The 25,006-nt window shown below is 49.0% G+C and overlaps 1 protein-coding gene across 1 annotated transcript in view; it reads left to right on the top strand.

Moving 5' to 3' along the window:
• LOC135576822 (cilia- and flagella-associated protein 52-like) overlaps positions 1–25,006 on the top strand; it is a 29,674-nt gene that overhangs the window by 3,801 nt on the left and 867 nt on the right. The window contains exons 4-15 of the mRNA XM_065043975.1: positions 9,039–9,316; positions 10,048–10,184; positions 10,707–10,835; positions 11,742–11,841; positions 12,297–12,413; positions 18,835–18,935; positions 19,884–20,054; positions 21,610–21,758; positions 22,408–22,553; positions 23,732–23,883; positions 24,507–24,609; positions 24,772–24,883. Coding sequence (XP_064900047.1) covers positions 9,039–9,316; positions 10,048–10,184; positions 10,707–10,835; positions 11,742–11,841; positions 12,297–12,413; positions 18,835–18,935; positions 19,884–20,054; positions 21,610–21,758; positions 22,408–22,553; positions 23,732–23,883; positions 24,507–24,609; positions 24,772–24,883 — 1,695 coding nt within the window. The remainder of the gene's footprint in view (positions 1–9,038; positions 9,317–10,047; positions 10,185–10,706; positions 10,836–11,741; positions 11,842–12,296; positions 12,414–18,834; positions 18,936–19,883; positions 20,055–21,609; positions 21,759–22,407; positions 22,554–23,731; positions 23,884–24,506; positions 24,610–24,771; positions 24,884–25,006) is intronic.

Raw genomic sequence — 25,006 nt, 5'->3', positions numbered from 1 at the left:
TACTGACTCATGGATGGCGGCAAATGCCTTGTGGGGGTGGCTACAGCAATGGAAGAAAAGCAACTGGCAGCGCAGAGGTTAAACCCATTTGGGCTGCCACACTGTGGCAAGACATTGCTGCTCGGCTAGAGAGCCTGCCTGTGAAAGTTCGGCACATAGATGCTCATGTGCCTAAAGGTCGAGCCACCGAGGAACATCTAAACCACCAACAAGCAGATCAAGCTGCTAAGATTAAAGTAGCTGAGGTGGACTTGGACTGGCAACATAAAGGTGAACTTTTCCTAGCCCAATGGGCTCATGATGCTTCAGGGCATCAAGGTAGAGATGCAACATATAAATGGGCTCGCGATCGAGGGGTGGATTTAACTATGGACACTATTTCACAGGTTATTCATGAATGTGAGACTTGCGCCGAAATCAAACAAGTGAAACGGTTAAAGCCTGTATGGTATGGGGGGCGATGGTTAAAGTATAAGTATGGAGAAGCTTGGCAGATTGATTATATTACACTTCCACAAACACGTCAAGGTAAGCGTTATGTACTTACAATGGTGGAAGCAACCACTGGATGGTTGGAAACATATGCCGTACCTCATGCTACAGCCCGAAATACCATCTTGGGCCTTAAAAAGCAAGTCCTTTGGCGACACGGTACGCCAGGAAGAATTGAATCAGACAACGGTACTCATTTCAAAAACAGTCTTATAGACAATTGGGCTAAAGAATATGGTATTGAGTGGGTATATCATATTCCATATCATGCACCAGCCTCTGGGAAAATGGAGAGGTACAATGGTTTGCTAAAAACTACACTAAAGGCACTTGGTGGTGGAACATTTAAAAACTGGGATTCACATTTAGCAAAAGCCACTTGGTTGGTCAACACCAGGGGATCAACCAATCGAGCCAGGCGTGCCCAATCAGAAATTCTACGGACTGTAGAAGGAGATAAAGTCCCTGTAGTACACATGATATCATGTTAGGAAAGGCAGTCTGGGTTAATCCTGGCTCAGCAAAGTCAAGCCCATTGGCGGGATTGTTTTTGCCCAGGGACCTGGCAGCACCTGGTGGGTGATGCTTAAGGATGGAGAAGTTCGGTGTGCGCCCCAAGGGGATTTGAGTTTAGGTGAAAATATGCAATACTGAACTGCATGATGTGAATTGCCATGCTAACAGTGTTTAATAAGTGTCTTTCAGACCAAAACAGTGATGATGAAAGCAGAGCTAGCTTCTTCGAGTGGCGCCTGACAACTTCTTCGCAGCTGATGTCTTTAACCCACAAACAGTGCTCATGAGATGCACTTGTACCATTTTTCCTGCCCTGGAGACTGTCGTGACAAAATGAACTTAATGAACTTTTCAAAGGATGGTCCACTGATTAATTACTCCTGTGTATATATGTACATATATGTATATATATAGTAGTAGTGATTAATTACATTGTATTGATAGGTTATATTGATAAGGTTTAAGCATTCAGTGAATGGCATATTATAAGGGGTGGAATGTCCTGGTTTTGTTAAAAACAAGTATCTCTTTCAGTGAATTTGCCTGTCAGCTAAAGCTTCATATTAACTGCATTTTCCTGGAGAACCAGACACATGTTTTGGTAAACCTAGCAATGGAATGCAAACTTATTGATAAGCACGGATGGACATCTCGCGAGAGGGGCGACGAGAAACAAGAGACCAAGAAACTGACCAACTGCGTATAACATTCCATTCACGTGAATACTTCATATAAAAGTGGGAGATCACGAGGATCTCATCCCTTTTCCCTTCTGCTTATGGCCGACATTAGGAGAGGACCTTGCTAGTCGTCCCTGCGAACTGAGGCCAGTGACAGACTGAATCCAGCTCCGGTTGGCTGCAGAGTCCAGTCCAGGACTTTGGGTGCCGGCTCTGCCGTTGCTGAGACTTTCAAGATTGGTTTTGTATATTTTGTATTATTTTCTCTATTCTTATTAGTAGCATTAGTAAAACATCTTTAATTTTTTTCCAACTCTCTTCACTCTGTGCTTCTTTTCCTTCCAATCGCCTGTCCTGAGTGAAAAAGGGGAAAAGGAAGGGGGAAGTGGGGGGGGAACAGGGGGTTAACAATACATCTGCCAGGGATTTATTGTCACCCCGCAATCTTAACCCTCGACAGTCCATGATACAGCATCCCAGAAAGAGCACCCCAGATACAGCACCCCAGATACAGCATCTCAGATACAGCATCTCAGATACAGCATCCCAGATACAGCATCCCAGATACAGCATCCCAGATACAGCACCCCAGATACAGCACCCCAGATACAGCATCCTAGATACAGCATCCTAGATACAGCATCGTAGATACAATATCCCGGATACAGCATCCTAGATACAGCATCTTAGATACAGGATCCAGATAAAATATCCCATATACAACATCCCAAATACAGCATCCTAGATACAGCATCCTAGATACAATATCCCAGATACAACATCCTACATACAGAATCCCATATACAGCACCCTAGATACAGCATCGCAGATACAGGATCCCCAATACAGAATCCCAGATACAGCATCCTAGATACAGCATCATAGACACAGCATCCTAGATACAGCATCCTAGATACAGCACCCCAGATACAGCATCCCAGATACAGCATCCTAGATACAGCATCCTAGATACAGCATACCAGATACAGCATCCTAGATACAGCATCCCAGATACAGCATCCCAGATACAGCATCCCAGATACAGCATCCCAGATACAGCATTCCAGATACAGCATCATAGATACAGCATCCTAGATACAGCATCCCTGATACAGCATCCGAGATACAGCATCCTAGATACAGCATCCCAGATACAGAATTCTAGATACAGCATCTCAGATACAGCATCCTAGATACAGCATCCCTGATACAGCATCCGAGATACAGCATCCTAGATACAGCATCCCAGATACAGAATTCTAGATACAGCATCTCAGATACAGCATCCTAGATACAGCATCATAGATACAGCATCATAGATTTTGCATCCTAGATACAGCATCCCAGATACAGGATCCCCAAAACAGAATCCGAGATACAGCATCCTAGACACAGCATCCTAGATATAGCATCCTAGATACAGCATCCCAGATACAGCAGTCTAAATACAGCGTCCATGATACAGCATCCCAGATACAGCATCCCAGATACAGCATCCTAGATACAGCATCCTAGATACAGCATCGTATGTACAGCATCCCAGATACACCATCATAGATATAGCATCGTTGATACAGCATCCAAGATACAGCATCATAGACACAGCATCCTAGATACAGCATCCAGATAAAATATCCCATATACAACATCCCAGATACAGCATCCTAGATACAGCATCCTAGATACAATATCCCAGATACAACATCCTACATACAGCATCCCAGATACAGCATCCTAGATACAGCATCCTAGATACAGCATCCCAGATACAGCATCCCAGATACAGCATACTAGATACAGCATCCCAGATACAGCATCCCAGATACAGCACCCTAGATACAGCATCTTAGATACAATATCCCAGATATAACATCCTACATACAGCATCCCAGATACAGCATCCTAGATACAGCATCACAGATACAGCATCCCAGATACAGCACCCCAGATACAGCATCCGAGATACAGCATCCTAGATACAGCATCCCAGATACAGCGTCCTAGATACAGCATCCCAGATACAGGATCCCAAATACAGAATCCCAGATACATTATCCTAAATACAGCAATCCAGATACATCATCCCAGATACAGCATCCTAGATACAGCATACCAGATACATCATCCCAGATACAGAACCCCAGATACAGCATCCTAGACACAGCATCCTAGATACAGCATCCCACATAGAGCATCCCAGATACAGCATCATTGATACAGCATCGTAGATACATCATCCTAGATACAGCACCCCAGATACAGCATCCCAGATACAGCATCCCAGATACAGCATCCTAGATACACCATCCTAGATATAGCATCATAGATACAGCATCATAGATAGTGCATCCTATATACAGCATCCCAGATACAGCATCATAGATACAGCATCCTACATACACCATCCTAGATACAATATCCCACATACAACATCCTACATACAGCATCCCAGATACAGCATCCTAGATACAGCATCCCAGATACAGCATCCTATATACAGCATCCTAGATACAGCATCCAAGATACAGAATCATAGATACAGCATCCTAGATACAGAATCCCAGATACAGCATCCTAGATACAGCATCCTAGATACAGCATCCTAGATACAGCATCACAGATAGAGCATCATAGATACAGCATCATAGATATTGCATCCTAGATACAGCATCCCAGATACAGCATCATAGATACAGCATCATAGATACAGCATCCCAGATACAGCGTCCTAGATACAGCATCCTAGATACAGCATCCAAGATACAGCATCCCAGATACAGCATCCAAGATACAGTATCCTAGATACAGCATCCCAGATACAGCATCTTAGAAAGAGCATCCTAGATACAGCATCCCAGATACAGAATCCCATATACAGCATCCTAGATATAGCACCCTAGATACAGCATCGCAGATATAGGATCCCCAATACAGAATCCCAGATACATCATCCTAGATAAAGCATCCCAGATACAGCATCACATATACAGCATCACATATACAGCATCATAGACACAGCATCCTAGATACAGCATCCTAAATACAGCATCCTAGATACAGCACCCCAGATACAGAATCCCAAATGCAGAATCCCAGATACATTATCCTAAATACAGCATTCCAGATACATCATCCCAGATACAGCATCCCAGATACAGCATCCCAGATACACCATCCTAGATACAGCATCCTAGATACAGCATCGTAGATACAGCGTCCCAGATACACCATCATAGATATAGCATCGTTGATACAACATCCTACATACAGCATCCCAGATACAGCATCCTAGATACAGCATCCCAGATACAGCATCCTAAATACAGCATCCTAGATACAGCATCCCAGATACAGCATCCCAGATACAGCATCCCAGATACAGCATCCCAGATTCGGCATCCCAGATACAGCATCATATATACTGCATCCTAGATACAAAATCCCAGATACAGCATCCCATATACCGCACCCCAGATAGAGCATCATAGATACAGCATCCTAGATACAGCATCCTAGATACAGCATCCCAGATACAGGATCCCAAATACAGAATCCCAGATACATTATCCTAAATACAGCATTCCAGATACATCATCCCAGATACAGCATCCCAGATACAGAATCCCAGATACAGCTTCCTAGACACATCATCATAGATACAGCATCATAGCTATTGCATCCTAGATACATTATCCCAGATACACCATCCTAGATACAGCATCATAGATACATCATCCCAGATACAGCATCCGAGATACAGCATCCCTGATACAGCATCCTAGATACAGCATCCTAGATATAGCATCACAGATACAGCACCATAGATATTGCATCCTAGATACTGCATCCTAGATACAGCATCCTAGATACAGCATCATAGCTACGGCATCCTAGATACAAAATCCCAGATACAGCATCCTAGATACAGCATCCCAGATACAGCGTCCCAGGTACAGCATCCTAGATACAGCATCCTAGATACAGCATCCTAGATACAGCATCCCAGATACAGGGTCCTAGATACAGCATCCCAGATACAGCATCCCAGATACAGCATCTCAGATACAGCATCCTAGATACAGCATCCCAGATTCAGCATCCCAGATACAGCATCATATATACTGCATCCTAGATACAGAATCCGAGATACAGCATCCCAGATACAGCATCCTAGATACAGGATCCCTAATACAGAATCCCAGATACATTATCCTAAATACAGCATCCCAGATACATGATCCCAGATACAGCATCCTAGATACAGCATCCCAGATACAGCATCCTAGATACAGCATCCTACATACAGCATCCCAGATACAGCATCCCAGATACAGCATCCCAGATACAGGATCCCCAATACAGAATCCCAGATACAGCATCCCAGATACAGCATCCTAGATACAGAATCCCATATACAGCATCCTAGATACAGCATCCCAGATACAGCATCCCAGATACAGCACCCCAGATACAGCATCATAGATACAGCATCCTAGATACAGTATCCTACATACAGCATCCCATATACAGCACCCCAGATACAGCATCATAGGTACAGCATCCCAGATACAGCATCCCAGATACAGCATCCCAGATACAGCATCCCAGATACAGCATCCTAGAGACAGCATCCTAGATACAGCATCCCAGATACAGCATCCCAGATACAGCATCTTAAATACAGCATCCTAGATACAGCATCCTAGATACAGCATCCTAGATACACCAGTAGATACAGTAAGTTTTTTGGGGGTTTTTCAATTTCCTCTGTTGACACGTCGTATAACAACTGTTTGCTGCAGTGCTCATGAATGAACAGGAGGATGAGCAACAGACTGCAGAAACTGTTTGGGTTTTGGTTTACTGAAACATTATGATTTAACTCAAAAGCAATATGATCTTGTAGTGGCCTTCTGATACCTAGTGACAGCTTTTTAATGTACCTGTTTGGAACTTTGAGATGATTTTTGATATGAAGGGGCTGTTCCACTGTGGAATAGTGCAGGAGTAAACTCTTGCATTTCAGCATTCCTGGCAGATGTGCAGCTTGATAAAGACCTCAGGCTGTTTGGTTTAATCAGACTTTTGTAGATCCCACCTTCACTGGTCAAAGCACCGGCTGCCAATGTGTTTTCTGGTGTTGTCACTGCTTTCTGAGCAAAGACGGCAGAGGCAGCAGCTCTGCTGGTGGTGTCTGTTTGATTGAAACATGGATATCTGCAGGAACTTTAACCTGAAAGCTCAGAAAGCTGTGGTCGGTGGTATATCTGTGTAATGTTTGTAGATTCTTCTGCAGATGTTCTTATGCCAGCGAGCACGGAACGTTTGTGAGTGTGACCTGCTGTGCGGTTAGAAGGAAGAAAGATGTGTGAGCTGCAGCAGCAGGAAGGCTGCAGCCGTGTACGCCGGGGTGCAAACGGCACGAAACGGGCTGCAGCGGCGGAGCCCTCGGTCCCGGGCCGTCCCGGGCGGGCGCAGCCCGAGCGCTCCCGGCCCCGCTGCCGCTGACCCGCCGGGGCCGGGGCCGCGCTGCGGGCGGACAGCGCCGCTCTGCGGCCGCCGGCGGCTCCGGGCCGGGAGGGGGGGCGGGGCCCGGTGGCGGGCGCGGACGGGATTGGCTCCTGCGCGGGATGGGCGGGGCCACGCTGCAGAAGCGCGCGGGCCGAGGAGCGCGTGCCGGCGGTGCGGCGGCGGGAGCAGCGCGCGAGGAGCGGCGGGGCCGGCGGTGAGCGAGGGGCGGGCGGACAGCGGGGAGACTGGACGGGGCCGCCCCGGTCCCGGCTGAGGGGGGAGGCTGGAGGGGGAGGGCCGGGCTGGGTTCGGCAGGAGGAAGGCGAGGGGCAGCCAGCCGCAAGAGCGCGGCCCCGGGCCGGGCCGGGCCGGGCCGGGCAAGGGGCGAGGGGGAAACACGCGGGCGGCTGTGAGGGAAGGGAGCCCCGGGCTGAGCGCTGCGCGGGGCTCGGGCGGGGCCGTGGGGCGGAGGGGGGAGCCCGCGGTGCCGCAGGGCAGAGGGAGGAAAGCGAGCGGGAGGGGGCAGCGCCGGGTCGGGAGCGGCGCAGGCGGGGCCGGGGCCGCCGTGGGGGCGCCAGGGGGCGCGAGGGGCGGGGGCGGCGCTGCGGCGGGGAGGGGCCGGGAACGGGGGGAGCGGCGGGAGCGGCGGAGGAGCCTGAGGGCGGGACGGCGCGGAAGGAGCTTGGGCGGGAAAGGCTGAGGTAGCTCAGGGAGGGGTGACATCGAGGAGGCTTTGGCGGGAAAGGCTGAGGGAGCTCAGGGAGGGGGTGACATCGGGGAGGCTTTGGCGGGAAAGTCTGAGGGAGCTCAGGGAGGGGGGGACATCGGGGAGGCTTTGGCGGGAAAGGCTGAGGGACCTCAGGGAGGGGTGACATCGGGGAGGCTTTGGCGGGAAAGGCTGAGGGAGCTCAGGGAGGAGATGGCGTCGGGGAGGATGCAGTGGGCAATGCTGAGGTAGCTCAGGACGGGATGGCACTCAGGTGTGGTTTCAAAGGGAAATGCTGAGGTACCTTGAGGAATGGACGCTGGGCTGGGAACTATGAACACATCAGGTTGGTTCAGAGAGTGTTCATGACAGAAATTTGTGCAGTGAAGGATTCCAGCAAAGAGAGGGAGAAGAGCCAAACTTAGATCAGGCCTCCTAGGCCGCCTGCAGGTTTGGGGACAGGGATGACGAGGTTGTTAATCCGGTCCTAACTGTTTCTTTCTCTGTCCCTCTCTTGCAGCACCTGACTGAATGGAGGAGCAAGTGGACGGGAAGCTCCTGCGCCACACACAGATCACATTTGTTATAAATAAGAGCCAATAAATCCATTTTGAGCCAATCAATCGATTTTATTTAGCAAGCGGTAATTAGGCAAAACAGCGCTGGGTGACCGGGGGAAGCTCAGTTCCGCCAACAGGCACAGCACTCAACTTTTCGTGTGTGCTTATATATGTTATACGCTCGTTCACACGCTGGGAATTTCCGTCTCTGGAACTTTGTTACCTGTGGCACCATCCGGGAGTCCTGTTACCTGTGGCACCATCCGGGAGTCCTGTTACCTGTGGCACCATCCGGGAGTCCTGTTATTTATGGCACCATCCAGGCAATCCAGGCATTGGCTTAACTACTACTACAAGGTTCTACAAAACATAATCAAACTTGCACAAGCGCAGTTACTGCTTACAACAATATGCATAATATAATTGAATCCTACTCGATTTGTTCAACATTAACCATTTTGGCCATCACTTATTCCAAGGGTGACCGTGCTGTTCGACACGGGGTTGTTCTGCTGAACAGCTCTGGGGAGAACTGGAAGGTTCTTTTCCTTCCCCCCCCTCGCCTTGTGAGGTAAACCGTGGGGAGCCAGTGGTTTCTGCAGCCCCTGAACTGTTGGCAGCCAGCGGATCTTTCACCCGTTTCTCTTGCAGGACATGTTCCCTGTGGCCTCATCTGCCACCCCGACAGGGAGCACATCCTGTACCCCCTGGGCTGTACGGTGCTGATTCAGCACCTGGACACTAAGAAACAGAGTTTCTTGCATGGCCAGGCCGATAACGTGTCCTGCGTTGTCGTGTCCAGGGATGGGATGTACGTCGCTTCAGGACAAGTCACCTGCATTGGGTTCAAGGTGGGTAATGCTCTGATTTTAACCGCTTAGTATTGACCAGAGAAATTGGAGTTGGCTTGCCAGTGGTGGGAACACCTTTCGTTTATTTTTTCTTTGGTTGGAAAATAAATATCTGCAATGGGAAGATGTTGAAGGGAATGGGAAATTGTAGTTACTCCATTGCTGGATGTGCCTTTATGTTTTTGTAAAACATGAAGCAGTCTCCCTAGGATTGAGGGATTTTTAGTTCCAGTCCTTTTTATCCAAAGTGTTGTGGGCGTGTGGCAGCCAAAATCTCATTAGACATTAATTAATAAATGCTGGTTTATTTCAAGTGAGACCTGAGTTCCAGAGCAGCTTAGGACTTTCAAAAGCCCTTGACAGGTACCTACCTGCATTTTCAGACCTCTGAAGTTCTTTTCGTTTTATTTTTGCCTGTTTGAAAGACCTCAAGACACTTGGAAGGGATCAGGTTTTAGTGCTTTCAGTATTTTAAAACCTAAGTCAAATACTCAGTGTCTCAGGGTAAATTTAGGTGCTGAAATGAAGCAGAGCTACTCAAGTGCTCAGCTGGAATAATGCTTCTTACAGCACCCAGTCTGAAGCCTCTTTGTGTCAGGGGTGCCCAGGGCTGCAGAGAAGCTTGGGCTGGGCTCCTTCGAACAACTTTCCTGCCAGAGAACGTTGTTCTCCCTGATCCTGCGAGTTACAGCTCATGCTCTGCCATCCCCCCCTTCTGCTTTGCCCCGCAGGCAGACGTCATCCTCTGGGATTTCCCAAAGCAGGAGTTACTTGCTCGGCTCTCGCTGCACGAGGGCAAAGTCGAGGGACTCTCGTTCTCGCCCAGAGGCATTTATCTTGTGTCCCTGGGAGGCCAGGACGACGGCAGGTAAGGATTTCCGCTTCTTGGCACAAGATCTTTGACAAGAATCAGATTCTATGGGCGGCCTGAGACGTTTTTCCAGGGAGGGTGGTGAGAGCCTGTCCCGGGTTGGCCAGAGAGGTGGTGGCTGAACCATCCCTGGAGACATCCCAGGCCAGGCTGGACGGGGCTCTGAGCACCCTGAGCTGCTGAAGATGTCCCTGCTCACGGCAGGGGGGCACTGGGGAGCTGGGAAGGTCCCTCCAACCCAAGCTGTTCTGTGATTCTGTATGATTTGAGTCGTGCTCCGCAGAAGGAATCTGATAAATCCACGTAGCCTTGCTTCAGGAGCAGGGGATGTAAACTGCAATTCCACACTTTGGTGACAAGTTTTTTCTTGGGTAGAATCTCTACAAAGTTACTTCTGTTGTGTGTCCTGGTAGGAACAGACTGCAGGACAATAGGCTTTGGCTTGCTTTTGGTTTTTAGTAATTGACTTCCAAGCAATGTCAAAAAGCGAAGCTGTTTCAAGGCTTTCTTCTCCTGCAGGGTGATGGTGTGGGACGTCAGTAAGAGAGAGGCTGTGTGCGGGAGCCCGGCCTCGCCGCGCAGCGCCGGCAATGCCAACGTCGTCATGTGCTCCAGCTGCAGGGACGAGGTGTTTGTCACTGCTGGAAAGTAAGGGTTTGTTGAGAGGAACGAGCAGAGCGAGAGAACCCCTGGCCCTATTTCCTTTGACAAAGAGTCTTTGTTTAACTACAAGGAAACTTAAGCAACTGTGTGCTTGTGTTGTTTCTTTTTACTCTGAATGGACTCATGAATACCCGTCAGGTTGTAGCTTTAAGGCATTTCTGCTTGTTCTCCATGTGACAATATGTTTTCAGAGCAGCACACAGGGGCCCACGTGCGTCACTTCTGCTCCTGATAGCAGGATTTTGTACTCAGCATTCCCCGTGCAGTGTTTAACATATTTAGTTGCCAGTGTTTACACAAGAAAAGCAGTCAATGAGTGCCCCTGAACAATGGCTAATTAATGTCGAAACAGTGATGTCTTGCCGGTCGTTGGATGATCTCCTGTCCTCACCAGATGTGATGTACAGTTGGTCACTGGCTTGTAACAAAAGTTGTACAAAACGTCGCGTTTTGCAAGGATTTGCGGCAGCGCCCGTATATCCAGGCTGACGTTTAAACGCGTTGAGGGCCTGCACCTCCCTGTGCATCAGGGACGGCTTTGGATGCTCTTGGCTGCACTCGCACTTATGAGTGCTCGCCTTTGCAATTTTAGCACTTTGGTAAATGTAAGGGTGACTCTGCTTAAAGATATGACATCGTCTCTGACATCGTCAATTAAATTGCACTAGAAAAGAGTTGAAAGTGTCCTCATGTGTTTTTGCTGAAGCCTTAAGATTTTTGATTTCCCCGGAAAAAGTTTCCATAAGAGACTTCTCTGATATTGTTCTTTTTCTCCGTATTGAAAGATCAGAATAATGGAGCCTTGTGAAGGCTTTTTACATCTTGTAGTACTGAAAAAACTTGGAGGTTTCTGCATCTGTGGATTTGATCCCACTCTATTTGTTCTTATAGTTTCACCATTCGAGTGTGGGAACTCGACACAGCAACTAAAACAATCCATCCATCTGAATGCTACGCGGGGCAACTGAGAGGAATCAGCGTGTGTGTTCAGGTACGTTTCAGCCAAGATGACTTTGCTAAACTAAGAAACTCTGTACAGACTAGAGAAAACCCACGAGTTTCTCTAATAATGCTGGAAATGTTGGTCCCAAGCGCGTGACGGCAGTGAAGTTCCTCAGCATTGGCCATGGCCGTTGATCTCCCACGGCCTCTGGGAAAGAGTGTTCTGGATGCTCCTCAAGAGAAGCAGCACGTATTACGGTCACGGGCTCCGGCACCCGTATTTTTATGCTTCCAAATATGATCTAGATTTGGTTAGAAAGTGTCTGGCGTTCAGCAGTGTTCTGGATCTGTGCGTGTGATGGAACAGAAACATTGGCTGGGTTCCCCCAGGTGAACTCTTGGCAATCCACTGAACTAAAGCTGTTGATGCAGCCCAGTGTCAGGCGTGGGACACGGGTCTCAGGATCCAGACCGTGATCTCTTTTTCTTTATGCTTTCTTATAGATGACAGACGATGATGGTGATTTTCATCTTGGCACGACGAGTGGAGATGTCCTGAAAGTGAACACAAGCAGCAAGGTGCTGACTGCCTGTGGGCCCCAGAAGAAGAAGTTGAGCATGGTGAGTAGCAGCTCTGTGACTCCAATTCTGTCCTTGTCCTGCTCTTTGTCAGTGACTGAAGGTAGAGCAACCTGCGGGAGAACCATCACAAAGCGGATTCTCAGACTAACGCTTTTCCTGCGCTGTCAGTTCCTTGTGTCTCGGTCTTGATGCTGAAGGCTGAGCCCATTGTCCTGCTTTCATTGAGCTTCATTTGGCTCAGAATTTGGGTTTTACTTGAATCTCGTGTGTCATCCCACAAACTCTTGTACAATTAATCTGGTAAACGTCATAGAAAGTGAAAAGCAGTAATAAAAATGGAGCAGTTCCTGACTTTTTTGCTTCTTTTAAGAAGATACGAGCTGGAGTGAGACAGAGGACGTTCCTGGGAAGGCTGGTGGAAGCGCTTGTTTGAGAGGCTTTCCCGCACTTACTGCTGTAAGGTCCTATAGTCAGATCTCACAAATGTGTTAAACTGTCTGGACTGAACTTTTCTTTTTGTGTTTGTTCCCCATCCCATTCCCCCACTTCCCTTCGTCTTTTTGCTGTTCTGATTCTGCCACTGGTGAGGCAGAGATCTTACTGAAAAAGGCAGTATAAATCATGTAATTCAAGAGTTTATTGTAATGCGTATGCACAATTTGGACAAAACAAGGTTGCACAGGGTACATTGATTCTATTGCTTTTTAACTTCTGAGATCTTTACTTCATAACCCCAAGGGTTTTTTTAACTGAGCTTTTTTTTGTCTCTAATTGGGACTCGTGGGTCTGAGCATCCTCAAACAGGAGTTATCTCCTGAATAAGGAGCTTCTGACCGGTGGTCGTACAAGAATTCTGCATGCAGGCAGCTGTAATGATAAAACAATCGGCACCAGCTAGAACACTTGTTGTTGATTTCTCGTTATTTGGTGCTAGAAAAGGCTTCTTGTAGCGTCTCGGTCTATCCCTTGCCTAAGCTGGGATGTGTTTTGCGACTGCGTCAGCAGCACGCCCAGCAGCGAGCAGCAGGGGCAGCGCTGCCGCGGGAGGGCGGCTGTGCTGGTGGGGATGCCGCGGGGCCGCTGTCCTGCGGGGCAGCAGATCTGCTCTGAGAGCAGCACAAGCCCACAGGGGCTGTAAGAGCAGTTCAGCAGTCAGCCCCAAAGAAAACGCTCCTCTGGGCTTGTTTCTCTCAACCTCCTGAACTTTGCTTGGACAGGGGCATCCAAACCATGTACGTGCCCGTTCCAGATGAAATATTTATTGCGTTACAAATGCAGGCCCATGTCTCCAGGATAACTTGGACCCACTGAATCCTTTGAAATACAGTTCAATGTTGATCTGTTCCAGAAGGGTGGAGAAGTTATTACTTGTTTTTCCCACTTATATTGTAGGAATGCAAGTAGTTTTTCTCTGTGTCCCTCTTAAAGGACAGGAATGGGTGTGTTTTGTTCTCCTGCTGGCAATGGTAAGTTCGCTGCAGGTGTGTCCCCGTGTGGGGACACCCGCACTGGCCGCGGTTGAGCCCCTTGTCCGGCTGCCCCCCTGCAGGGCTTTGCGTCCACGCAGGACCCATGGCTGCTCTGTGCTGTCTCTTAGGCCAAGGTCTTGGTGACTGTCACCTCCCCTTCCAATGCCTGCGTGCTTTGAGTCCTTCTCCATCTCGCAGCACGTGCACCTCGCCCAGAGCCCCTGGTTGAAGCCACCCGAGGGCCTGAACTCCCGTGTCCTCAGGGCTGAGGGAAAGGTGCCAAATGCACTTGAAACAAAACTTCACCGAAAATACACTTCTGAGAGCACTGCTAAAGAAGCCGTCAGGCAGGGTCACGAGCAGGATGCTGTGCCGTTTGGGGGTCCAAAAGAAAAAGCCAAGGCTCAAAGCCAGAGCACAGTCCAGTGCGTACTGTGAGGGGTTTTATCGTAAGGCAGATCCATAGGAACGGCAGTTTGTGGCAGAGACCTTTGGAGCATCATGAGCTTCAGCTGACATGGCTTCTGAGAGTGAAAAGCTGAGGGAAAACAGGCCCCTTGACTGTGCAAGAGGCTGACAAGGAGTTGAGGAGAAGGGAAGATCCAGAAGTGGGTCTCATCACAGCCGCCTGCCAGCCTTGTGGACGAGCCCTGAGCTGGTAGGCGCTAATCTGGCTTCAGCTTGGGTTTGTGACTGTATTGTGGTGGCAGCTTCTTAGGATGTGGCACTGGTCGTTGGGGGAGCCGGGAGAGAAAAGGAGACATTCCCGTTGGATGGAAATAGCGAGGAGTCCTCCCAGTCTCCTCCTTTCCCTCCCGCTTCAAACAGGCGTTCCTGTTCACAGGCTTTTCGGTCAGACGCGCTCAGCCCCGTCAGCCCTTCTCCTCTTGCTCTCTCCCTCGCTCTTCCCAATGCGCTTCCCTTGTGCCCGAGGAGGGGAATTCACCAGGGCAAACCCGTGTTGCTGCCGTCACTGGGAAGGCGCTGGGACGTTTTTCTCTGCAGTTACTGTCAGTGCCTCGGCCACAGATCCCCTCTCATACTTTCCAGCTCTCTTTCCCAGCTCCGTGCTGTGATTCCCTTTCCGCCCACCCCCTGCACATCTCTGCACACAAATCACGCCTTGTCACTGGACTGTCAACAAGTGCTCGCTGGACACACGTAGGATCTCGTGTTTTACGGCAGAAATTTCCAGTTGTAGCCTCACCTCCAGTGCCGAAAGAGGTATTTTGCAGATGTTTTTTCGAGTCAAAACCACAGCGTTTATCAAAACAAAACTATTTGCATCCTTGTTTCCACACAATTTAGTCCATCCCGTTGCTAACCAAGACATCTTGTGTGTCTTTCTTGAAAATGTACCTTGCATTAGCACTTGTACCAAAACTTCTCCCCTCCGGAGCCACGCATTGCAATGCTGTCTGTGTTTGAGAACAAACCTCTGCAACCCATGTTCACCAGTTGCACCGGGGAATTACGATCCGGTGGCAAAGCATGAAACTGCAAACCTGGAGTCCACAGCCACCCCACGCCGAGCACATCTGTAAAGGGTTTAGATACTGCGGGGTGAGGAGGCGATTCTATTGAAAACAAGGTGGGGCACCCTTAAAGGAACTTTGCCTTTAGATACATAAGAACGTGTTGATTGTATAGACACGATCTGAAGATTTCTTGGTTTCTGTTTTGAAGAGGAGTGGCAAAATAGTTTGTTATGATGAAGCAACTTGTTTTCCATCTGCCTGGAATGAAGTTTAAGTGCCTGTCTCTAAGGTGTATAAAGACTGGAATAAACAGCAGCATTAATTTTGCTCCCTGCCGCGGGCCTGAGGAGCTGTAAGGCACCCGTTGGAATGTGCAGAGGGATGTACAATTGCAAACGCATTTTCAGAAGTAGTTGGAGTGATTTGCATTGTAAAAAGAAATAAATATTGACAGGAGATGCGCTGGAAGAGTTCACAGAGCGCTCAAGAACTTTGCAAGAGATCCGAGTGGGACAAAGAGCAGGAATCCCTGCAGGAAGGGACCGGGCAGGCTGCAGTTCTGATGGGGTTTTTATTTATAGTCGTACTTGAAAGCGCTGGTTTCTTTGGGTGAGCAGTCAATAATGAATGGAGATATTTTTAACCTCCTACATTAGACTCTGCATTTCACCTACAAGAGCACTGGCAGCTGTAATCAGATAAACTCCGTAGTCATAGGTTGCATTTGTAATGCTGCCACCTGCCATAACGCTGAACCCAAAGGGCGTCTGAGGTGGAAGATTTTACAGGCAAAACCGCAGACCAGGAGCTCAGCAGCCAGGTGATGGGCCCGTGATAACAGGGGACTCGCCAAACGCTGCCAGCGCCTCGGAGGAAGTTTCCAGAAGCATTGCTCAGAAACCGCTCTGCTTGTGGATCGTCTTTCTAATGCAAAAGAATCCCTTTGTTCTTGTGCGTTTGCTGAGAATATTTGCACGAAACCCGGCGCCGCTGCCGCTGTGAGAATGTGGCAGAAGATCCTCTCCGCAGGTCGTGTTTGTCACCCATCAGGAGACTGCGGACGTGCTGCTGCTGGAGCCGGCGAACGGGGAACTCAGTGCTGGTGAATCACAGAGCGGGAGAGCGTGTGTCAGGTTCTTTTCTGCAGCCCATGGTTATTTGATCCTCAAGTTAAATCGTCTTTAAGCCGATGCGTAGGTAGGTGTGAGGCTGCCTGCATTGCCAGCGCTGGAATGCACAGTAACGCTTATGGTGATTTGGGGTTTTTTCCTTTAAAATGTATAAGCAAGCCTTTAAAAACAACCAATTGCTTCTATTTGCGTGGATAGTCGAAGCAAAGTAATTTTCCCAGATTCATCAGACCTCGCCTGTGGCTTTTTCCGTGTCCTCTCTGGGTCTAAACAGCTCAGATGTCCATTTTGTTTTCTCTTCTTTCTTCACTTCTCTCTCCTTCCTTAGCCCTTCAGTCCTTTCCGCGAACAAAACCAACACTTTGTGGCTTTGGTTTTTCTAAACCCTCTGAAGGTGTTAAATGCTGAACATTTCCCGGGCTTAGGCCAGATTAATGCTTGAGAAGCACAGGAAGGCTGGGGGTGCTGCTTAGATGTCAGACTTTGAATCCTAAAGCAGCGACATCTGTGTGTGTTCCCCAGTCACAAGTCAAGCCCACGACAGGGGTTTCTTCCTGGGGAATCAATACAGAATTACTCTGAGTCGCCTCTTGGTCGCTCTTTGAGAATTGACTTCTTGGTGCTTTCACAACACTAAATGCTGGAGCTGGGCATTGTTTTTCCCCGAAGAGCCACCACCAAACAGAAATTGTTGTTTTCCCATAATGGCTCGGGCTTAAAGGAGAAACAATCTGAACGTTGCGAACCTGCTGGTGGGATCCCAAGGGCTGGCAATGGTGCTTATGAACCTGGGAGCGGCAAATGCTGCTGGAGTCTGGACTGTGACTTGCGGTGTCAGTCCAACAGCTCCTGCCCGTCCCTGCGGGTCTGTCTGGGCGGAACAGCCGCCGGCCACAGGTTCTGCAGGCGCCTCTGGGACGGGAACTTCGTTTTCAGTTCCAGTTTGGTGGCACAAAGCTCCTTTATTTCATGGTTTTGTCCTTTCCATTTCACTCATGCAGAAGTTCGCCCAAGCTCGTAGGGATATTTTCCCAATTTAGAATATCAGGAGAGTCCAGCGTAGGGCAACAAAGATGATGAAGGGAGTGGAGCACCTCCCTTATGAAGAAAGGCTGAGGGAGCTGGGTCTCTCTAGTTTGGAGAAGAGGAGGCTAAGGGGGGACCTTATTAATGTCTATAACTATATAAAAGGTGAGTGCCATGAGGATGGAGCCAGGCTCTTCTCAGTGGCAAACAATGACAGGACAAGGGGTAATGGGACCAAGCTGGAACACAAGAGGTTCCACTTAAATTTGAGAAGAAACCTCTTCTCAGTAAGGGTGCCAGAGCACTGAACAGGCCGCCCAGGGGGGTGTGGAGTCTCCTTCTCTGCAGACATTCAAAACCCGCCTGGACATGTTCCTGTGCGACCCCACCTGGGCGTTCCTGCTCCATGGGGGGATTGGACTGGATGATCTTCTGAGGTCCCTTCCCATCCCAAACATACTGTGATACTGTGATACTGTGATTTAACCCCACAGAAGTCATTTCACTCCTCTGGCAGCCTATCTTGGAGTCTCTTGGTGATTTTCAAGAATGAATCTGTTGTACATGGAACAGTAATATTACTTCACAGGTGGCAGAACTGAAGCAGATCTGACTCTTCTTACACTTGTATTTTGTGGAAGGCTGAGGACTGTTTTCATTTGTTTGGGTGTTTTTTGTTGATTTTGTTGTCATGCATTTTTTTCCTGTAGCCTGGTACTTTATCCACCGAACAGCATTTCTCCTTTTCCAGTGGCTGGCCTCCCGTTGATCTGCTCTGCTCAGTAACAGCAGAAACCCGTGTTGACCATGGGCTGACTCATTTCCAAAGCTTTCCTGTGACAAACGTATTTGATTCCCAATAGGTGGGAGATGGGATTGCATCTTTCAGGCAGAGAGAGAGGCCTGAGACGCAGAGGATCATCCTAAAAAGAGCTGTAGGAAAGACCATTGAAGCTGAGTTGTATCCTCTGTTGTTTTCGTGGCTGTTGGATGAAGGACACGCGGAAGGAAAAGCGCGAGTGCCGCTCCACGATGTGGGTATCGCTTGCTGCGATGAGGTCAGGCTCTGTACGTGGTCCCAGCTGCTCTGAAGAATCCAAGATAATGCTGTTTGCTCGCTCCTCGTACTGTATTAGTTCATCTAGACCTGCAATTAATAACTCTTTTCTCCCTTCTCCCTCTAGAGAGCCACTCTTCAGCCCAGGTCAGTGACAAAATGCTGACAAAGCCATATTGGAGTGAGATAAGCCCCGCCGTCGGGAGCCCGGTAGAGACTCCGTTGTGCTGTTCAGCGTGGCTGCAGCAGCAAGGAGCCTCTGCTCCCATCCGATTGCGTTTTCATCCTGTTTTCTCCTAGGGAGTCACAGCTTTGCTTTTGCCGAAGACAGGAGGTTTAATAGTCGGCACCGGAGAAGGGACTGTAGCTCTCTGTACAGGCTCAGACTGCCAAGTAAAGAAGTGAGTTTGTAGATGGAAGAATCAGGAGGGGAGAGGTGACAATTCCTCCAAAAGGGTCACGGTATGAGAACCAATCATTTCTATGGAAAGGCATAATCCAAGTCAGTCTCAGTTTTTCAGTCCTGCAGACACAATACACGGTCTGGTTCCAGCGTCATGAGGTTGGAGCAAACTGAAAATGACTGCGTGCGTTTGCAGGGAAGTGCCCTCTGATCCTTCCTTGGAAATGACTGTTGTTTCCTTTGGAGCAGTAGGAGTCAGATCCTAAATTGATGCCAAGCCAGACAGATTTGTTGAAGTCAATAGAATGATGCTTATTTACGCCGGGTGAGAAAGAGTAGTAGTTGCCATCTCCAAAAGGGTTTGTTGGGGGTCATGGGATTGTAAAGCAGGGCTCTGCTAATTTGATAGGCACGTGTCTGGAAGTGCTGGAGTTTTGCAAGGCTTTTTTCTGCATACCAGATAGAAAGCTGCAGGCGTCATTTCCCCATACGTGATTTGAAAATGGGGCTCACACCTACTCATTTGGCATTGCTTGAATATCCCCTTCAAGTGTACAGTTCTGCAAGCTTAGCTTTGTACGACTGAAACTATTCCCAGAAGGTCTAAACTGTCTGGAAATATCCTTGAAAGTGGGATATTGAAGTGCACTTGAGCAAGAATATCAACAAAGCTGTTGTTACCTTAGGCCCTGGTGCAGGAAATCAAGTCTCCAAAGCGCTGCCTGTGCCAGCCCTGGCAGAGCAGCAGGTGGGACGGGCAAGATCATGGGAAGTAGGAAACGTGACTGGGAATGGAATGTTAGTCCTGCCCATGCTCTTGCGTCTTGATATCACAGCCTAGTGCGGAGCTTTTTGGGGAAACAGCGACAGTCGAATTCTCGAGAAGCTGGAAAATGAAAGTTCCTCGAGGTCAATGTATGGCCAAACCTTTGCTTTCTTTGCACAGGAGAATGCGAGTTGAAGGTGCTGTCACTTCCCTGACGTGTAGAGGTCGGGACGACCAGTTCTTTCTAGGGACAAATAAAGGCCAGATGCACCGCAGTGCCTACGCTACATTTAAAGAGGAGCTGGTCGCCGTCTGTCACACCGAAGCCGTCAACGACATTGTTTTTCCTGAGTGAGTATAACGGGCTGGGCTGTATTTGGCTGGTGCAGAAGCTTGAGGAGCTGCCGCTGAGGTCAGGGTGCCTGTGTGCGCAGCTTTGACCACAGGAACCCAGAGCCTGGTACCATCTGTTGGGATGATTGATACGGGCGATGCTGTCACCTGCCCAAAAAACGCCGGGGGGACGGTGAGCAGCTGCTTCAAAGCAGAAGGCAGCAGTTCAGTTGGAGCACTGGAAAAATCACTGATCTGCAGAAAGGATGATAAGTAAAAAGACCTGAATTATTGATGTTTGGGCACCGGCAGGGATGGCAGCCTCCCCCTTTTGTCCCAGGGTCGCTCTGCATTTGTCTTGTGAACGCACAGCAAATGTTCCCTTCCTGGGTAGTAGCATCGTGACTCTTTCTTTTGTTTTTTTAAACCCACAGTGGATCATCTCTCCAGATGGAAAATGGGATTTTGATCCAAATGAACATTTTTGGCGTATTTTTATTGCTTCGCTTCTCGGCCCAGCACAAAGGATCAGATGTCACCGAGGTGCAGGGAGTGCAGGGTGCAGGAAGCGCTCCTCCCTGCCTGCCGCCAGCCTCAAACCCACATCTTCTCATCTAATGAGAAAATCAGGTGGAGCTTTAGGGTGATGTGCTGCTGATACCGCTGATTGACACGCCTGTGTCACAGCCATTAGTGCTGACTACAGGACTACATCCTTGCGTAGATGTTTGAACTTCTTATCTGTTGCCTGCTCTTGAACAAAGCCTATTGCTGATGGGGAAATACGGGCTTAATTTCCCTGCTCTGGCTTATTTCAGAATCCTTCACTTGCTGATGTTATCCTGGTTGATAAAGCACCCGTGCAAGCTGGGCTTGAAAGAGGCCACACTTGTGTTGTGCCGGTTTTCTCTGTCCTGGTTCATCTTTCTGGGCATTGATGGTGCTGTTGAACAAAAGCTCGCGGTACCTTTCTAGATGTCACTTTCTGTTGCATCCCTAGGACGAGTGGCTTAGAGCTTATTTCAAAGCACTGTGTCCCATGGCTTTTGAAATGCTGCAGGTCTTGTTTTATTCCAACATTTATAACAAGTGTATTATGAACAGACTTTGCCATCATTTCTATTGCCTTCAGCGCTGTTGAATGGGAATCATCCAGTAAGCAAGATAAAAAATGACATCTTTACAATGTGAGGCTGCTGTTAGTGGCTGATGTTAAACCTGGGCAGTCAGCACTTTTACACCCACTTTTGTGTCTATTCTATAGAACACATGAAGTTGTTTAGAGATTGAATATGGGGAATAAACGTCACAGCTTCAGCAGAAAGAGTTCTTTTAGTTTCCCTTTAACTGTTCCTTAAAATGAATCTTTGAAGAGAACCCAAACCAGGGGAATTTCATGTGAGAAAGGTGATCCTCCAAAAAAGGCCTTTGTCTTAGCCATGGGGATCCCTGTGGGGCAGATCCCAGCTGCAGGTTAGCAAAGCCGAGCTTTGGAGGCCGATTTGAGCTGTGACAAAGCAAGGAGCGTTTCTGTGTGCCCCTCCTCGTTCCCTCTCCTCTCTGAACTCTCCAGGGGACATTGGGACTTGTTCGTTACCTGCTCCACAAACGACATTCGAGTGTGGTACACGCCGGAACGTCTGGAGCGGCTGCAAATCACCGTCCCCAACGTCACCTGCCACGCGGTCAAGGTGACGAGGGACGGCATGGTCATCGTTTCAGGTAATGGTCAGTCCAGAGCCGTGGTTGCTCAACTTAATAAACATCAGTATGTTAAAACGAAGAGAAGATTAAATTGGGAAAGCGTTTAAATGGAGTTCATGGCGACACCCAAAGGCCTCTTTGCTTGCAGCTGGTGCGATGGACTTTGCTGGCAGCCCCGCTGTCCTGGTGCTGCAGTTGCGGTGAGGGTAGAAGGCAAGGGCTGGAGACCTTGCTTTGGATCAGTGAATTCCGGCAATCCAGAATGCGGTTCAGTCTTATTTAAATTACCTAATTCTAAAATATCAACCTTGTTGTGTGCAGCAGCTTCACCTGTGATGTATGGAGAGCATGTTTGCATAAAGCCGCCGTCCATCGCCATGTGCAAGTTGCTGACACAGGGACTCCTGCAGTCCTAGAGCAGCCGTGCAGCCTCCCCATGGTTACCAAACCACTTTGTCCACAGCCAGAATCCAAAAGCAATTACATTTCAACAGCTCTGCGGGCTCATCTGCAGCACAGTGGTTTTCACGGGTATGCTGGTGATCTAACAGCGTGGGCCTTATGTGGGAACTTCTTTATAAAAAGGGGTTGGTTTGGAAAGGAAAGAGCGACAACAGCGTGAGGAAAGTCTGTGCGCCCGGGCAGTCTCTTTCTTTCTGTTCATCAGCTTGGAATGACGGGAAAATCCGCGCCTTCGTGCCCGCTACGGGAGAGCCAATGTACGAGATCAACAACGCCCATAACCTGGGAGTGACGGCAATTGCTGCGACCAGCGACTGCAAACAGATCATTAGCGGAGGAGGTGACGGGCAGGTAATTTGTGCTTCAAAACCTGGAGCAGCTTCGTGCGCTCATCACAGGGCCTGCGAATTGCCTGGAAGTGCTCAGTCAGAACGGGAGCTGTTCTGAGCTGCCGCTTGAGCCAAGGGCTGAGTTCAAAGAGATCAGCTTTGAGATGTGCTGTTGTTCTCAGAGGGCATCATGTAAAACAGTACCCCGATTTCTTCTGGCATGGCAGTTTTGGAAATCCTTCTAATGCAGAATATGCTCTTCATCCTTTTTGTTCATTTGTCTCTCCCCTCTATTTGGCTGTATTTGTGCAGCTGAGACAGAATTACAACTAAAGGTTGGTGAAGCAGAAAGGAGAACCGCAGGGGCGCACTTGCAGTACTCGTTGGGAACACAAAAAAGCTGCTCTGCGATGCCAATGGTTCTGTCAGAATCAGTCCTCAGGAAGCTGTGACTTCAGGGTTGCTGAAGGGATCGGGATGCTCTGAGCTTTGAGCAAGTGGCAACTGGACATCCAGATCCCTTCGGGAACTCGGCATCAGCCTCGAAAGCGTGGAAGGTCAGCTCTTCTCTGCCTTTGATGCCCGTGTCTAAATGTCTAAATTTTCCCTGGGATTTGGCCTTAGTGGAATGTCGAGGTGAACAGACATTGCAATGTTTGGCACTAGTGGGACAGGACGTGCAAGGTGTGAAGGATCAAGGCCTCAAAGCAGAAAGATTTTGGCTGTTACCAGCACAGGGAAAAGAGGTGCTTTCAGGCACGTGTTTCACATCGAAGCTTTAAAGAGCTGTTTTGTATTTCCTTCCTGGCATTCTCTGTAGGACAAATAGCGGGTAGCTCCTTTCTATTCCATTGCAGCAGCTTTGTGCTTTGATCTTGAAAGCACCACTGGCAATAGATCGTGGACTGGGTGGTTTTTCCTGATCAAGAGCTGTGTAAAATGAAGCATGGGAGAGCGGGCACTTGGCAAAACCAAGGCCTGGGGTTGATGGCCACGAATTCCTGAAGCAAGTGGATTACACTGTGGAGAACTCCGTTGAGCTTCACAGGTCAGCTGCACCAATAACCCACAGGCCAATGGAGACGGTTGGGACTGAGCTGCTGTACGTGTTGGCAGAGAAAGGCAGAGTTCAGGAAAGCTCCTCCTGAGCTCCGGCAGGACCAGCTGGTACCAGAGCAGATGTGTGTTGCTGATTTTCAGGTGAGGATCTGGAATATTGGTGAGAAAACCCAGAAGCCGAGGGAAGTTCTGAAGGAGCACAGAGGTGCCGTGTCCTGCATCAAGACTAATAAGAACGACAAAGAGGGTGTCACAGCCAGCCTGGACGGAACGTGCGTCATCTGGGATCTTGAGCAAGGCGACAGATTAGTATTGCGAAGGCACTTGGAGTGCTGGTGATATCTGTAGGGTCACTGTGCCCGGTTTGGGACACCACAGAGCGAGGAGGAGGGGAAAAAGAGCACGAAGAGATAAAAACTTCTAGAAAGAACAATCGGGTCAGGGAATGTAGAACCTCCAATTCGAGAAGCTTTTCAGAAAAGCTCAGACAAACCTTTGTTCTGCGGTTGTTTTCCTGTGCGGGATCCTGCTTGGCCAAGGTGGAGCAGGTGAGTTCCCAAGTTTGCCACTAGCTCTGTTTCCCAGAACTTTGTGACTCGTGTCGAGCTCTTGCGGATCTGCAGACTTTCTGCACTGGGTAAGGCCGAGGACACCTTGGCATAGGGAACAGCACCTGGAAAGCATTCTGGGTTTAAACATTTCATTTCGTACGACAGCAGATCAAGAGTCCTACAGGGCAGCTGTGATGGAAACAGAACTGATAGCCTAACGGGCTTCATGGAACCCTGAACTCAGAGCAGTGCCTGAGAATATCCAAGGAGAGAGATCTGGTGTACAGCACAGGCAGAGACATTCCAGGCAGGCAAAGTTTGGGTTTTGACGCTGTTGCTCTGTCTCATTTTGGGGTGTTTTGCAGGCGTTACGTGAGAAAACAAATGATCCTAGACAACACATTGTTCAAATGCGTGTGTTACCATCGCGGAGAGTACCAGATCATCACCAGTGGAACAGACAGAAAGGTGAGCAAAGCTGCAGGAGCTCTGCAGTGCACAACACACGGTCTGGCGCTGGTTCTGGGGTGAAACTCCTGTCCCTGCACAGCAGGTTGTGTCCCAGGGCGGTGCTGAAACCCGTGTGCTGCTCACGGCCAGCTGAGCGCCCCGCTCTGCTCTGCTCTCTAGATCGTGTACTGGGAAGTGCTCGATGGCTCCGCAATCAGAGAAGTGCAAGGCTCTCTGTCGAGCTCCATCAACGGGATGGACATCACATCGGACGGGGCGTCCTTTGTCACAGGTGAGTGCGTGGTTGGAGCTGGAGAAAGGAGGTCGTATTCAGACCAGGAAAAGCAAGGCAGTGAACCAAGGATCTCAGTACAGTGCGAAAAAGCTGAAAAAAGGGGTCAGCTAAAGGGGAAAA

Source organism: Columba livia, chromosome 31 (genome assembly GCF_036013475.1).
Source record: "Columba livia isolate bColLiv1 breed racing homer chromosome 31, bColLiv1.pat.W.v2, whole genome shotgun sequence".
NCBI lineage: Eukaryota > Metazoa > Chordata > Aves > Columbiformes > Columbidae > Columba > Columba livia.
This window is presented reverse-complemented; position numbering and strand designations above follow the sequence as displayed.